General features: G+C 43.1%; 1 protein-coding gene across 5 annotated transcripts in view; it reads right to left on the minus strand.

Annotated features, from left to right (window-relative positions):
* Window positions 1-17,760, minus strand: part of AFF3 (AF4/FMR2 family member 3) — a 551,602-nt gene that overhangs the window by 78,748 nt on the left and 455,094 nt on the right. For all 5 annotated transcript variants that reach the window (XM_040623579.1, XM_040623576.1, XM_040623578.1 and 2 more), the window contains one exon: window positions 16,967-17,007. In XM_040623579.1, the coding sequence (XP_040479513.1) occupies window positions 16,967-17,007 (41 nt within the window). The remainder of the gene's footprint in view (window positions 1-16,966; window positions 17,008-17,760) is intronic.

Raw genomic sequence — 17,760 nt, forward strand, 5'->3', positions numbered from 1 at the left:
GCAGGAAAGCTGGCCTGAGCAGGACACGGAAGGGGGCGCAGTCTAGTAGTGAAAGCTCAGTGAGAGTTCTAGCTCCTGAGAGTGGCCCGCCTTAGCCCTGGAACAAGCACTCTAGAAACTGCAAGGAGCCTTTCTTTTGCAAAGAACCCCAACTCCGTGTCAATGAAAGGAATACGCTGGACTTCCCTGCACTGGTGGCCTGATGCTTGTGTGAAGTGCCATGTGTCATGCCACCCAACCCAAACGAATGTCCTTCAAACTTCTCCCCATCTGCCTGCTGAGAGTTTAGAGTCCTTCATAAGAGCTCTCTACTCTACAGTCAGAAATAACAGGCTTACACTGAAAATGTTTCCTTGAGTAACGCTGACTGATGTGAATTTAAGATTAGTTATAATTAGGGCGGCCATATAACTTTGGTCTAAACCAGGAGACTTAAAAAAATTGTGTTAAAATACACATAACTTTTTTTTTTTTGAGAGAGAGAGGGAGAGAGAGTGTGTGTGTACGCAGGAGGGACAGCGGGAGAGGGAGAGAATCTTAAGCAGATCTTCCTGCTGAGTGTGGAGCTGATGTGGGGCTCGATCTCATGACCCTGAAATCATGATCTAAGCCGAAATCAAGAGCTGGACGCTTAACTGACTGAGCCACCCAGGTGCCCCGTTTTAAGTGCATAGCTTAGTAGCATTAACTATATCATATTGTTTTAATACCATTACCACCATCCATCACTGAAACTCTTTTCATTTTACAAAACTGAAACTCTATAAACACTGATTTCCCATTCTCCCCTCCCCTCAGCCTCTGGCAACCACCCTCTACTTCCTGTCTGAATTTGACTACTCTGGATCACCCATGTAAGTGGAATTACACAGTATTTACCTTTTTGGGGCTGGCTTATTTCACTTAGCATAGTGTCCTCAAAATATATTATACAGCTCATGTCAGCATTTCCTTCCTGTTAAATCGGAATATACCCCAGTGCAGGTATTTACCGCATTTTGTTTATCCATTCATCCATCTATGGCTGCTTCCATCTCTTGGCCACTGTGAAGAATGATGCTCTGAACATGGGTGTGCCGATATCTCTTTGAGACCATGCTTTCAATTCTTTGGGTAATACCCAAAGTGGAATTGCTGGATCATATGGTAGTTCTCTTTTTAATTTACTGAAGAACTGTATATTTTTTCTGTAGTGGCTATACCATTTTAGAATTCCCACCAACAGTGCAAGAGGGCTCTGATTTCTCCACATCCTTGTCAACACTTATTTTCTGTTAATTCATTTTTTATTTTCTTGATAGCAGCCATCTTAATGGGTGTGAGGTGATATCTCATTGTGGTTTAGACCAGGACACTTCTAAGAGTGAAGGAGGCACTATGTGTAATTATAACGGGGCTGGGTGATCATTGGGATGTAAGCTCACTGCAGCTATAATCAGCCTAGGGAATCACATGAAGAATGTTGCTTCTATGGCCTCAGATCTGCTGGCACAGAAACCCAAAAGGCAAGCTTTTGTTGTAGAGTGACGTAACAGTCTTCTCAGGAGGCTCAGTTCCTGCCTGTAATCTACCCACCTATCTGTCTGCTTGCATTCCCCAAGTTTCTCACTAATGTGAAAGTGGGATAACATTTTGCAGACTGCCTCTGGGTAGCCAAGGTGGTGATTGTTTTGGAAGCTCAAGGAGGCACTGTGGAGCCAGGATTTTAAATAAGTTGGAGTCTCATGTAAATAAAATAATTTTGAATTAAAATTGCCTCTTCAGTAATTGCTTTTATAATATTTATTACCATTGCCATTGTACAACTTTTTTCATTAATTACTGTTGGAGAGAATTTGCCGGCCGTCCTTAGGTTGGGGGTAAAGGGTTAAGTGTAATGGATGGAATGTAGTGTTTTTACTTTACCCTTCATTACTTGTCAAGGGTGGTAGAAGCTATTCAAGTTTCTCCCTCTCTCTCTTCCCTACTCCTTCCTTTCTTCCTTCTATCCTTCCTTCTTTCCAGCAGCTGTTTTACTAAAAATGTATATTATTTGTAATAAGTTTTTTGTTTTATATAGCTCTTCTGCAAAAATAAATAAATAAATAAATAAATAAATAAATAAATAAACAAACCCATAATGCCTGACAAATGCTTCAAGGTAGATAGAGCAAGCATTATCATCCACTTAACAGATGAGAAAAAGGACTCAGAGAAACAAAGTTGGTGAGCAAGTGTTAAGGCCATGCATTAAGGACTACACCAGGTACCAAGATTTGACAGGGATAAGACAGAGCTTGTCTTCTGCAGGAAGGCTGGAAATCAAGTTCATTACAACAGAGGTGAGTTTCACCAAGAGGCAAGTGGAGGGTGCTATGGGAGAAAAGATAACAAAGGGGGTAGGGAAGGCCTAACACGGTACAGGATATTTAAGCTGTGACCTGGTATTAGGGTAGGAGTAGGCCAGGCAACTTGGAGCAGAGGAGCGGGGGAGGAGAGGAAAACTGTTCCAGGTAGAAGAAACCATGTGTGTGCAGGTGTGGGAGAAGTACAATATCTGTGCTTGGAGTCATGCAGTGAATCTGTGACAGAGCCAGGGCTTGGCTGGGAAAGGAGGAATCATGTTGGTTGAACCCCTACTGTTCCAGACCTTCCGATGTCCAGAGAGTCTGTGTAGTATCCATGGCCCAGCGCTTCACTTTCCCTGACCGAGGCAAGGAAATTGGGATAACTGATGACTAGTGCCCACAGGAACCATATATGGGTCAGGTTCACATTTAAAGACCCATGGGGTACAGAATTGCTGCAGAGCTGTGAGCAAAATTTGGCCTTCATTCTGAAATGTTAGTGAATAACTAATATTTCTCCAGCCAGCTGGAAAGAAAAAAATTTTCAAGAAATGTAAGTCTTAGGAAATAATGTTGGCTTGACTCTCCTTTCCTCATCATATAAATCTAAGCACAACCAGAGCACTTTTCAAGTTTTTTGTCATCTTCTGTTTTAAGTGCAGAGCACAGAAGGAGGGCTAAAATCCCTAGAACTACTTTCTTGGAGAGAACAGAAGCAGATGAGGTATGTGCCCCCCAGTCAGCCCCCAGTGGAAACTTGTGGGGATGCATGTTCCTTCCTGTTCTATGCTCAAATGTGGCACCAACACACTGCTTGCTCTGCTTAAATGGGCCTATGTTCTGATGCTCTGACATATGGACGGGGCAAGAGCAGCTCTTGGTCTGGTGTGCAGTGCTCAAGCCTGTGCTGCAAACGCAAGCTTGTGGCAGGTGGGATGTTGTCCTTTTTAAGGGGCTGCAGTGGGGGCAGAGCAAGGATGAGGCCCTTGGGCGACCAGGGCAATGTGCCTTCGTCACCAGCTCAGTGTACCACGTTGTCCCTGCACAAGACCACACTGCCACCTGAAATCCTGGGCTCCGGCCAGCTCTACTCCTTCCTCAACCTTGGGCAAGTGACTCATCCCTCTAGGCATCAGCTTCCCCATGTATAAAATGGGGACAGTGGTGCCTCTCCCAGAGTGCTGTCGTGGGGGATGAAATGGGATAATGACATCAAGCCTGAGCACAGGGCTCGCAGCAGCAGGCATGCCACTCCAAGAGGAGAGAGGGTAATGTGATGTCCCGATGACCATATGCCTTTGTCAAGGAGGGGTGGGTTATCATTCCACGTTGTGCTCACCTTCCAACAAAAGCAAAGGCCCACACCTACTGTCCTTTTAGAATTACACTAAACAGCTTCGTGGCTGGGGCAATGACTCAAAGAAAATAGGGACCTCCTTCACATATTCCTTCAGCAAACTATTAAATACCTTAATTCTCTGTGCTTGGGTAGCGTTCATGCCTTCACACACATCTTTTTCCTTCTTCCCTCCTAGCGCCAGGACTGGCTAGCTGAATAGGGGTTACTGTCTCCACTGTAAGATGAGGAACTGTGGCCTCAAGTGGCCCTCTGACTCACTGGCTGTGAACAGGGCAAATGGGGCCATAGGGAAGCCCCTAGGGAACTGCTGGGCCTAAAGACTCTTGGGCTGGGCTAAGCTTCATGAGGTCCTGTCCAATGTGTTGGATCAGGGCCAGCGAGTAGGGAGAACTGGTCGGTGAAATGGAAAAGGTGCCATGGACTGTCCCTTCATAATTAGTAGGGTTTGGTTTCAACATTGTCACCTAACTGACCTATAATTAATTCATGAGCCCAGACATACTGACTATAGACTTTCAGGATGAGAGAAGCAATGGGTAGAGGGCAGCATGAAAACTCAAACCCAAGGCCCTGGAGAATTACAGAAGGAGAGGGCAAGGCTGGGGAATCTCAGAATTAAGCAGCTCTGATGGCTGTCAGAATAACGGTGCAGATGGCCAGGCTCCGATGCTGGCTGTCAAGGGCAGAGGTGGGTGCTGCACTCTTCAGGCTGTTGGGAGGATATGGTATGGCAGCTGGCCTGCCAGTCACTTGCCTGGGAGCCAGCACAGGGAAAGGAATTGGATGAAGTCTGGAAAGGTCAGGCTGCTCCAGTTGACGGGGAGCACATTAACCTTTCAACAGCAGCAGGGGAGCTCTTCGGGCTCCAAAATATAGTCATTAAAGGCCAGCCGGGTGGCTCTGCCAATGCTGGCTCAAGGCTTCCTCTGGGAGGGCAGTCAGAGGAGTGGGTCACCGGGAGGCCGACTGGGGAGTGGAGGAGAGGAGAGGAGAGGAGGGGCAGGCCCTGTGCCCAGAGTTAGCAGCTGGAGGGGTAGCTCATTCCAGCTGGCTCTGTGAGTCCAGAATGAAATGGCCAGGATGGGACTGTCTGGGAGGGGATTTACTGGGGGACTGGACGGGTGGGAGGTGTTGGACGAAAAGGCTCTTATAGAAGAGAAGGAAGGCTCCAGGCCTTTGGCTAGTTTTCTCCACTGAAAAGAGATTTAACAAAACAAAACAAAAAACAATGGTGGTATCATAATTTAAATAAGCTTCCATTAAAAGCGGCTAAGTAGTTTGGTTTTAAACAAAACGAAACAAAACAAAAAAATCCCCAATGTATCTATTGGCTTTAAAACTATCCACCTACCACAAATGTTTCTCCAGCTGGCCCTCCACTTATTAAAGGCATAGATATGAGTGAAATATCTAAAGACAGTGGCATCAGGGTGTTAAGAAATATACACGTGCACTATTAATGTACTTCATCTTTTTGAATCTTCCTTTTTTCCCCTGTAAGATATATTACTTGTTGCTCTTGGGAAAAGTTCAGTTCAGTTTCCCAGATCTGGGTCAGTGAGAGTGGCGAACACGTGCAAAATGTATAAAGGTCAGGGGGTGACTACAGATTGTTTCTTCCTGTGTAATCAGTTTAAACATTTTAAAAGAACTGACCACTAATGAACTAATCATCAACATACTCAGTGTAGGACAGCAAGTGTTTAATTAAAACTAAGTAGTTATTCAAGAAGGTGCAGGTGTAATTCTACTTCAGAAATATATATTTTTATTTTTTTTATTTATTTTATTTTATTTTTTTTTAAAGATTTTATTTATCTATTCAACAGAGATAGAGACAGCCAGCGAGAGAGGGAACACAAGCAGGGGGAGTGGGAGAGGAAGAAGCAAGCTCACAGCGGAGGAGCCTGATGTGGGGCTCGATCCCAGAACGCCGGGATCACGCCCTGAGCCGAAGGCAGACGCTTAACCACTGTGCCACCCAGGCGCCCCCAGAAATATATATTTTTAAAAAGGAGTAGACAGAAAGCAAAAATAAACTAATGGGACTACACAAAAATAAAAAGCTTTTGCATCACAAACCATCATCAAAACTAAAAGGCTATCTAGTGAATGGGAGAAGATATATGCAAATGACATATCTGATAATGAATTAATATCCAACATATACAAAGAACTTCTACAACTCAACATCAAAAAACCCCAAATAACACATGCAAAGGACCTGAACAGACATTTTCCAAAGAAGACACACAAAGGGTCAGTAGACAAATGAAAAGATGTTCAGCATCACTCATCATCAGGGAAATGCAAGTCAAAACCACAATGAGATATCGCCTCATATATGTCAGAATGGCTAGAATCAAAAAGACAAAAAATAATAAGCATTGGCAAGGATGTGGAGAAAAAGCAACCTTTTTTTTTTTTTGAGAAAAAGCAACCCTTGTGCACTATTGGTGGAAATGTAAATTGGTGTAGCCACTGTGGAAAACAGCATGAAAGTTCCTAAAAAAATAAAAATAGAAATAACATATGATCCAATAATTCTATTACTGGGTACTTCCCCAAAGGAAAAGACATATGCAACCCTATGTTTACTGCAGCATTATTTATAAAAGCTAAGGTATGGAAGCAGTTTAAGTGTCCATCAACAGATGGATGGATAAAGAAGATGTGGTGTATATACACAATGAAATATTACTCAGCCATAAAAAAGAATGAGATCTTGTCTTTTGCAACAACACGGATGGACCTAGAGGATATTATGCTACATGAAAAGAATCAGAGAAAAGACACATACCATATGATTTCACTTACATGTAGAATCTAAAATATAAAACAAATGAATAAACAAATAAACAAACAAAAAGCAGAATTAGACCTATAAATACAGAGAATAAACTGATGGTTGCCAGATAGAAGGGGGTGGGAGGATGGGCAAAACAGGTGAAGGGGAGTGGGAAGTACAGGCTTCCAATTATGGAAGGAAGAAGTCACAGGGATGAAAGGTACAGCATAGGGAACAGTCAATGGTATTGTAATAGTGTTGTATGGCGACAGATGGTAGCTACCCTTGTGGTGAGTATGGCATAACGAACAGGCTTGTCGAACTGCTATGTTGTACATCTGAAACTAATATAACAGTGTATGCCAACTGTATTTCAGTTTAAAAAGAAAGAGTAGACAGCAGTGACAAATATCGAAAACTATGCTAATTCCACAAGAATTAATGCCAACTTTGAGCTGTCTTGTGTATTGAATATATAGATATCTTTTTTGGATGTATTAAAAATTAAATTAACAAGCATATGCTATAACATTGTCCTTGGTCTAGAAGTGAAAGCGATATGGTGCTCAGAGGAGTATGACATAGTGACAAAGACTTTAGTAAAAATAACTTAGAGTTCTGCTACTTAAATATCTTGCCTTCAGTAATTTTATCAATTTAGTCTGAGAGAATGAGTCCAGAAGAGGGGAACACAGTGTGGATGGCAATGGGTCAAAGTTGGTAATTTAAAGTACGATAATAATAGTTACGTTATGCATTCTATGGGGTGTCTGGCCCTTCTGATCCCCTTTCCCAAGGCTCATTAACTCAGGCGGTGTGGACGATTAGCTCTGCTCTTGGATAATCACAGACCTCCCCCTGGCTGCGGGAGCAGGGGTGGGACGGCGGGTCTCCTCCCCACCGGGGCCCAGGGGCGCCTACGAGAGGCTTTCTCCACCAGCAGACAAGGAAGGAAGGAATCTCCAGACTAGAACTCCAGCACCTCACACCCGGGACAGAGAGCACTACTTCCCACCAGAGACACGGGAGAAAGGGCACCGTCCTGAAGAGCTTGGAGTATTAGTACGTACTTTCTTTTCTTAAAAAAATGTTTAAATTGTGGCAAAATATATGTAACATAAAATTTATCATTTTAACCATTTTCAAGTGTACAGTTCATTACGTATATTCGCATCATTGTGTGGCTGTCACCGCTGTTGGTCTTTTTTAAAGAGGCTACACACTCCTAAGAAAGCCGCATGCGTTCCTGCGGGTTCACAGGAAGTGTGGGTAATGACAGAAAGGGTTAAAACTCACTTTCACCCAGAGGCCCCTCCTATGGCATCGCCGTGCCCAGACATCAGGCAGCGGGTCCCCACTAATCCTCGGGTGTCCCCAGACCCACTAGACGATTTTAAAGGCAATTAGTGCCTTCATACAATTCATTGTTTATTTACACAAAAGACTATAACAGTTTCTTCCAGCCTGCTCTGTTCTATTGTGTAAAATACATGTTTGGGACCTTTTAAAATGTGTGTTATTTACCTGATAGAACTCAAGGGCTTCTCTGGAGCCATTCAGTTTTATTGTGGAAATTAGTACTAGGGGGGCTTTTTAAAAGCTGAATTTTAGACCTGACAGCCTGAGTTTGCTCACATTGTGAATGTAGTCAGTTGAGCTAACAGCCACCAAAGGGCAGTGGGGGCCCCTGACATGGCCTCTCCAGAAGATGCGGGAAAGGCCGAGGGGGTCCACTTTTGTGAATATATATATGGGTACTGTCGGGCCCTGTTAGAGAGGAGAGTGCTGGCTCAGAGACTCAGCAATTTTTCTCCCTCCACAAGGTCCCCCTGAACAGACCTCTACCAGGGATCCCATGGTATCTAAGCATCACTGTTTGCTTTTGAAATAAGGATTATTTACTTTGAAATAATAAATGAGACCAATTCTTTGGAGACCCACCAAAAAAAGTCTCAGGAATTGACCCAGATTGACTTTCTATGTGATGAAAAGTAGGAAGATGATGTGGTAGAGACAGACCAGAGCCCCCTGTAAGGTGTATGTGAGCCTCATCCAGGACCCACAGACCCACAAGTTGACTTTTAGGGGAGAATAGGCTGGATTAGAATACATAACAAAATAGGGATGGTATGAGCAACAGTAAGGCATAGTTCTTGGGATTTGTTGATGTTTATTTTTTTTATAATGTCAATGTAAGAACATGACCCACACTATTAGCTCTTCAGGGTTTCATATATTAAATCCATACTGGAAGATTTTCCTTCCCTGGTTTTTAAGCCTCTTGGTAGACTTAAATCAGAGAGTATCTCATGGTATCTTGATGAGTGACTCTTCTTAGTGGTGTAACAGAGTCATTACCATCATATGGATAGATTAACAGAGCACTTTTTCCATTTATCACCTCATTTAATCTGGACATAAACCTAACGTGGACGGCATTACTATTAGCCTGTTTACGTAACTGAGGAAGTTCAGACTTAGATGGGTAAATACTTTGCCCAAAGTAAATTCTAGCCCAAGTTCAAGGATTCAAAAATCCCATTTCTCCTGCATGATGAGGAGAAGTTAGGGAGAGCTGGGACAGAGGTTTGGTATTTTTTTCCAGAGAGCAGAGATAAGAGGGCCTAATTTGAATTCTTGGTCTTTATTGTTTGAATGGCACTGAGAAAGTCCTATTGAGCAGTCCTTTGGTGTAAAGTACTACCTAATATTTAAGATGGGGTTCCTGTTCTCCCGTCAGCTGTCGAGACCAGACATAAATACGTAAGGTGAACAGAGGACGGAAGCAGGCCTCTGTCCACAATTATATGAGGTGCTGCTGGAATAGGTATGTGGGAGCCAGGTAGGTTGGTTATTTAAGGTTTCCGTGGAAGATGAAGATTGATCCCACGTTTGAAGGCGGCACTGTGTAGTAAAAGGTGACCCCCCACCCCTTGCACTGGTGGCTGTCTAGAGCTGGCTTTCAGACCCCTTTCCCTTTAGACGCCTACACCCCAGCAGAATGAAGGGCCTGAGGCTCCCTGTTCACCTTCCTGGCCTTGCTTGCTCAGACCAAGGCCGTTTGTTCTGTGGAGAAGGGCCGTGCTTCCCTTCTCCCCTCCTGGGTCCTGTGATGCTACCCATCCTTTATATGCTACTCCAAACACCTCCCCCACCACTGCTCTCCTCCTCTGCTCGGAGAGTACTTCAGTGCTTCATTGCACCCCTCCAGTGTCTTTGATTTCTTCATAAATTGATGGGGGGCAAGGGCGATTACTGAAGCACCTAAGAGCATCATCAACCAGGGTCAGACCGCTCCGAGGCCTTATGTCCCTAAGACTTCGGGTAAGTTATGCGTCTCTGGTCACCGGGTTCACTGGGATTCTAGGGCGAGTATCTGGGGAATGAAAACTTCATTGAAAATATCATCTCCTCAGGGCCCTTCTGTTGAATCCCTCCTTCTTAGCTGAGAGGGATGCGGTGGGGAGTAAATCAAGTATGTGTGTGAAGCGCGGAATGTAGCACTGCCACGTGACAAGATGTACGGCCAGGTGTGCACATGTCGATGTTTAATGTGCACAGTAGTTACACGGATACCTAAGCTTCTTCCACCACCCTGTAAGCTCCTGGAGGCTGGATCCACGGGTAATGAATTTCTGTGCCTTCCACAGAGACCAGCACAATGCCTTTCCCATGGCAGGGGTTCAGTAGTGTAAACAGGCTTCGAATGAATGAAGGAAGTAAAGGAGCATGAATCCCTGGTGGAGAGAGTATGGGAGAGCGCCGTGGTATGAATCACAGAAACGAGGAGTGGGGCAGGGAGACAGCAAGGGGCCAGAGGGCACCTGGTCCCACCCCTTCTGCATGGCATCAGAGAGTTCTCCCTGAGAACTCTATTGATTGATTTGTAGTTTAATTCCACTCTAATTTAATGGTACTGGATGATTTTAATCCTTTGAAGTTTTTTCTTTCCGAGTTTTTAATTCCAGTTAGTTAACGTCTAGCATTATATTAGTTTCAGGTGTACAATATAGCGATTCAACACTTCTATACACCACCCTGTGTTCATCATGACGACTGCACTCCTTAATCTCCATTGCCTATTTCATCCATGCTCCTACCCGCCTCCCTTCCGGGAACCATCAGTGCTCTATTGTTAAGAGTCTGTTTCTTGCTCTCTCTCTCCCTTTTCTTTCTTTCTTTTTGCTCGTTTGTTTTGTTTCTTAATTTCCACATGTGAGTGAAATCATATGGTATTTGTCTTTCTCTGACTGACTTTATTTCGCTCAGCATTATACCCTCTAACTCCATCCATGTTGTTGCAAATGGCAAGATTTCATTTTTTATGGCGGAATAATGTTCCATTGTGATTATCTATCTATCTCACATCTCCTTTATCCATTCATCAATTTCTTGCCTACTTCTGGACTGATTTTTTAAAAAAGATTTATTTATTTATTTGAGAGAGAGAATGAGAACGAGTGAGGAAGGGGCAGATGGAGAGGAACAGACTCTCAAGCAGCGTCCCCACTGGCGTGAGGCTCGATCCCACAACCCTGAGTTCACGACCTGAGCCGAAAGCAAGAGCCAGACACTTAAGTGACTGAGCCACCCAGACGCCCCTGGACTGATTTTTTTAATCATTCCATTTTATTCCCACTCTTTAGCTGTGTGGCAGTTAATAGTGTTTCTCAATTCTATAGCATCTTACAGGCATGGACACCTGCTTTAACCCCTTGGTGGTGAGTCCCTGACCATCAACCTCGGTCTCCTGGGTGGTCTGCTGTAGTGGCACACAGCCAGTTTCAGAAAAGCGTTTTCTATTTTCAGCCCAAAGCTGTCATCTTTTAACCACAAAACATCAGTCCTAGTTCATTTATTTATTTGCTCATTGTTTTCTTTCATTCATCAAGTGACTTCCTATGTCTTCTAATTGCTAGGAACTCTGCTAGGTGCTAGGGATAAAAAGATAACCACACCAGAAATGTTAGGATTATTAGAACTATTGGTAGAAACAAAGTATGAGTACATACTGAGTTAACTATTTGTTAGAATGTAAAATGTGGCACGAGCCACCAGTCTCTGGACCCACCCACGCCTGCTTTGTTGCTGTGCGGTGGAGGATGAATCATAGTTATTGAGAGTCAGAGGATGTGGAGTTTAGTCCCAGGTCTGCCACCTGCTATCTTGTGACCTTGTATGAGTCACATCACCTCTCTCAGGCTCAGTTTTCTTCTCTGTAAAATGGGCTTCCTAGCTCACGGGGCTGTTGTGAGGATCACAAAATGGGATGGTCAACGTGATAGTGCTTCTGAACTCTAAGGCTCTTTTTAATTTACACAGTATACCAGAAAGACTTCAGGATAAGTAAGGAGTCCCTTGCACTGGAGACACTGCTGCGGGTCTCAAGGGCAGGGTTGAGAGACACCCTCTAGCATGCCACGTTAGCATATTCAAAGTCAGAAATTCAAAACTTTCTTAAAAAGTTCTGCATTCCCCCCACCCCACATTTTGGACCCTTTGAGAAGAGACCGACTGTTAGTAGTGCGTGGTAACTGTGACGCTCCTCTCAGGATGTCAGGGACATTGTGTAAAATGTGACCCAGAAAGTTACACTTCTGTGCTGGTGGCCACCCCCAGCACGCTCCCTTTGCTCAGGTGAAGTTGGTCCACTTGGCAAGGCGTCAGGCAGATGAAGCTGAATGTAAACACCCCACCCTGCAGTCCAGTGCCCCACCCGGCCCTCCTCATCTGGCTCGGGGGCCATTTCCAGTCCTGCCTTTGGACGAACACCAGCCCCACGTGGAAGGAAAATGCCTTCCTTTTAGTCTATTTCTCATTTGCTTAATTCCATTACATTCTCCCTAATGGGAAGAGGAGATTTGATGGGTGAGATTTATTTGAGTGAGCCCAAAGAGAGCCTTCTTTTTGCAAAGCCAGCATCCCTCTACGTGGTAAAGCCCTGAGCATAGGTGCATGGCCGCTTCTGCTCACCCCTGCACCCCTGCCCTGGCTCTGCGCCTGGCTGAGGACGCGGGATGTGCTCAATAAACGCTCATGGCGTAAGTGAATCAATCAATGGCAGTTATTTGGACTTCAATATAAATGGATCTTGGACCTGAGATATTGCCAGATGGGCAGACAGGTTACAGTCTGGTGATGCATCTCTAAAGCTATAAAAATGTAGCCATTTCTGGAGTCACACGCTGACATTTCAGAAGATGATTATATGCACAATTTAACCACACAGCCACTCGTGCCCTCCAAGTGCCATCGCTTCAACAACTGTTTTCATGTTGGCTTTCTTCTTTCTTCTCTTTTCTTTTCTTTTAAGTCAGGCACAGTTTTTTTTCCCCAGCTCCTCTTATTTCCAGCTGAATGTGATTTATTCATATGAAATTATGCTCCATTTTTATAAAACCCAAGTTACTGCAAATGATGCTTGAGGTTTCACAGAAAATATTAATTCCTGATCTGCTGCTATAAAGCATCCCTGCTCGTTCTGCAGCAGCTCTGTCGCTCGGAGACAGATGGAAGCAGTCCAAGGGTATGATTAACTTCTTAGTCCTGGCAATTTCCTAGTGCTCCTCTTGCCCTAGATTTCAAGATTGACCTCCAGCTTCTCTGCAAATGCACAGTTGCTCAGCTTGATAAATCACACGAATCCCTTTTTTGATCACAGTTATCTACTATTTACTACTTATGAGGCAAAGTTAATCATATTCAGAGGCACTTCATATGCTGCACACATACCCTTCCTTCTCTGAACAGCACTTTGCATATTTTCCACATTACTGGCGATGTGGCAGCTTTCACAGTGCAGAGAGTCTATACCAAAGACACACCTTTATAAATGAGGCTCGTGCCCATTTATCCTTATTCTCCTCTGGTACAATAATACATAAGGAGAAAAAAAAAAACCACTTGGGATGCACATTCTAAGGAGTGACTAAGTAAGAAGGAGAATGTCCCTTTGTAGATGGAGGTTTTCTTCTAATTGTTTTGTTTTACCTTGTTGAGAATTTTGCCACCTCTTCCTGCCCTGGTCTCCTAGTTGTTTCACGATTTGGGGAATCAGAGGGCCTCTGGTAGGCCAGCTGACGTTCAAAGGCATAAAACAGATGAAAAAAACCCACAGTCAGCAGTAGGAAGAACAAAAAAAAAGTGCCGTTCTGCCCTCCTGCAAGGCTTCCTGTAACTGCAGGGTGGCCCAGGTTAGCTGGGCCAAAGCCCAAATTTGCCTTGCCGGTGTGATCCAGTCTTCAACACTTTGGCTATTTTGGAGGAACCATAAATTCAGCCCAATTGTTCAGGCAAAAATGAACGAGGCCACTGGTTTTCACTGGAGGTGACCACAGAAGATTTTTACATTTTAGATAATGGAAATACCATAGTTTTAATTCATCAAGGTGTGCATGGATTGCTTAGGACTCACTGAACTTTAAAGTACAGTCTTAAATGTCAGACACTGGATTTCTGCTAGAATGTCTATTTAAACCAAGAAACTGGAGAAATGAAGACAGACAAGATTGGCCTTCAAAAGACATCTGGATGTTCTCTCATCTCAGACACCCCAAAGGGACAAGATTTCTACCTGCCATTAGAAAGAAAAGGGAAAGGCCAACCCTCTTCCTTATAACTTGCCTCACTGGGTCAGGACTCTAAGACTTGGATGCAGGTTTTCTCACGGGGAAGCAGAGAGCAGCCCCTGGTGTCCTTCAGTGTACACTCACACCCACCAATGACCCCAAGTCAAGTGAACCCCTAGGTCATCCTCAGGTTCACATCTTGGAACAAAATGGCTCTACTCCTGTATCAAACGTCCTTGTGTCCACCAGGTACTCAAGGTGGTTATTAAGACTAACTGGCAGTGAAAGGGGCCCACATGTGAACAAACTAGCAGTACAGGAGACAAGAAGTCCATGGTGGCACATTCTGAGCCACCTCGGGCTCTTCTGTTCAACGGTAGAACTCAGGAAAGCACCTTTTAAGGTCTGAAAAGTGCTGCCATTTTCTAGGACAAAATGAAAGTGCTGCCTCATTATTATGGAATTTTATATCAAGAAGTGATAATAGGCTGAAAACAATAGTTCAGGAAAATAGAATAGTTTATGTAAATGAATGTAGAATAGATTCATACCCTGCTCTAAGCAGCCAGAGATACTGGGGTAAGATCTCTACCCCATGGGAAGAGTCATGACTTGGGGGAAATCTTTACTCAATTCCATTCCCACCCTGGGGTGGTTCCTCTGACAGACAATATTGGGCAAGACATGCAGTAGTATGACCCAGAGTTACATTCATCATTTTCTAGAAAATACCGGTTTATTCAATAGAATAAGTAATGTGCTAGAAAATGACATCTACTACTTGGTAAGTTAGCACTCCCTAATTTAAGAAAATAGAAAATATACATCCCATGAACTCAGTAGGTATTTTAAGCCTCATTTTAAAAAAGGATTTAAAATTGTATCTCCAAATGATTATAGATACTTCTCACTTCTGGTAATCACTTGTGTGGCCCTGTATTGATGGAAAATATAGAATAGAGCAAGCAGAAAGACGGTAGCTTTACACAATTGCATTGTTAGAATAGCTAAGCCAACTCATTACTTTAAAATGAGCCAAATTCCCCCAACTTTGAACAGAAAAACCTTTAGACTTAAGGGAGCAATGCTCTATTACATTTAAAGATAGAGAAATTCATAAGAAGAGAAATTACAATGGGAACCTCTGTTTCTTTTCTCACAGTATTCTGTTACTAGCAGTTATATAATCAACAGGGGCTAAGATGCTAACTTACTAGTTGACTAACTATTGGTTTTGATGAGAGGTTTTAGAGAGAATATCAGAAAAAGTCAAGGGGAATAGTCTTGCTCATCATTAAAATCCATGCACGTTTTCCATCCAGGACAGTCATGTATCTTTTGGGAAGCAGCCTTAGAATGCATCAATTCTAGTCTCTGATGACTTGTCTTTGTGTCTTTGTGTTTGCAGCCATGTCTTCAAAGGAACTCCCTATTTTCCTGAAATAGGTTTTGATTCATTCTATGAAATGTTGTAATGATATTTTGTGTCTATATATATAGCTTTATTGAAATATAATTTATATACCATAAAGTTCACTGACTTAAAATGTTCAATTTGATGGTTTTTAGGAGAGGGCTATGAAACCACCACCATCTAATTTTACAACATTTTCAATACCCCCAAAAGAAATCTTCTAACCACTGGCAAGAACATAATATTGTAAACTGAGGGCCTTCGCTTGCTTTTCAATGCATTTTGTTGAAGGAAACTCTTAATCAGTCAAAGGGGAAAAAGAAATACATAGAAGAAAGGAACCAATGTGTCAGATTTTCAACGTTTCGATCCAGAGTGTCCTTCTACCAACAGACTCAGAAACAGTAATCAGCTTTTGTGAAAATCCCAGAAGCAATTCCAAAGATCACGTGGCGGCCCCTCTCAGAGCACACAGCTTGTGTGGTTGTCATGGGGAAGGCTTTTCAACTGAAATAAAAATACGCTCAGCCTGCCACCATAGCGAAAATGCTTTTCACCCATGTGCACAGATAATTTGCCTAAGTGACAGGTTTTACCTTGGAGAACCACTGAACTGAGCTAGTTGACACAGTCAATTATTGTTCATTCAAAAAAAAAAAAAAAAAAAAAAGAAGAAGAAGAAAAGGAAGGTGGTGACAGTTTGCTAGATAATGCTGAGGTGCCCACCAGCCAGCCAGGGGAACATCTCCAGCTGGTTCTAACACTACAAGAACTTCCTTTGTGGACAGAAACTGGGGCTTCCTCTTCACCTCTTGACAGTTCTTTAAGAAACACACACACCCCAACGAAAACTCAAAAACCAACCAAAGCAAAAAGGGTCTGGTTTGTTCCTGAAAGTAACTCTGTATGTCCCTGTTCAGCTCTCTTTACACACAGCCTTTGGGCAGAGCAGGATGTGAAATGCAGCTTGAGTGTGTTTATTGATTGGGTTTATAATATATCTCGCACAACAGCACAAGTCCGAAAACACAAGCCAGAGCCAGGAGTAAAAAGTCAGGCACCCGGGACCATGAACTGGGTTACGTGCATGAAGTATTTCAAGACAGAATTTCATCCAAAGAAGACAGCTCCTGGTGAAACGCTATGAAAAAAGTCTCAAGAAAACATCTCAAAATAAATGAAGCACTTATTGCTGAAAAATGAGCTTAGATCTCCACCAATTCCAAAGTTCAGAATTTACTGCCCTATTCAGGTCTTTTCCTCTAAGTTTCTTGTCTCCTGTTTCATTGCACAACAAGGGATTCTTCATACTTTCTATGAAATACAACAAGGCGATTTTTGCAGTAATAAACTCCACACATGCATGACAAATCCAAGCATGCAAAATGTTTAACATCCCAGTTCGCAGATACTTTAGGGACAAAATCCGATTATGAATTATATGCCACAATAAATAGGGCTCAATGTTTCATAAAGCAATTTATAGTTCATAAAAATGACAAAATGTACCTGTCAGACAGAGCGTGGAGAGCAGTTCTCTGGGCTGCCTGCTGGAAGGAAGGGCAGAGATGTTTATTTAATATTCTGACTTTAAATTATGTACTCAATCAACACTTTTAAAAATCCGGTGTCACACATTTTTGCCATGTGGCCAAATATTAAACTACTAGCAACATCGTAGAGGGCCCCATCATGTTAAGAAACGAAGGTTTCCAGAAGAGTTGACTGAAGCCCCTGCAGCGCACATCTGCCACTAGGGGGCGACGTCGGAGAGGCACGGAGTACAGGGCAGGTGAGGTTAGACCAGTCTCTGGAGACCAGGGGAGGGGATCAGAGCTGCTGCATTTTTACTCTCCCACATCGTTTTCCCCATGGTTTTAGTCTACTTTCCTGTAAGAAAAAAATTCGGTTTTGGCTTCTTTGTAGCTTCTTTCTCAATGAAAACATAATTTTTGACTCAGTTTTCAGATTGATTGAAAAAGTCGCCGCAATTGGAAACTGGAATGCCAACTGGAAATGTGATGATATTATGAGATTATTGATTTGTTTTAAGTATGGTGATTTTTAAAAGAGTCTTTTAGAGATCCATATTGAAATATTTATGGATACAATTATATGATGTTGGGATTTGCTTTAAAACAATACAGTTGGAGGGAAAGGAGAGTGGGTGGGCATTTATAAGTGAAACAAGATGGCCTTGGGTTGAAGCTAGGTGTTCAACAGCCTAACTGTTGAAGCTAGGTGATGAGCACGCTGGGAGATTATTATATTATTCTGGGCATCTTTGTATGTTTTTGAAACTT

The sequence above is a fragment of the Ursus maritimus genome, unplaced genomic scaffold (assembly GCF_017311325.1).
Source record: "Ursus maritimus isolate PB19 unplaced genomic scaffold, ASM1731132v1 scaffold_6, whole genome shotgun sequence".
NCBI lineage: Eukaryota > Metazoa > Chordata > Mammalia > Carnivora > Ursidae > Ursus > Ursus maritimus.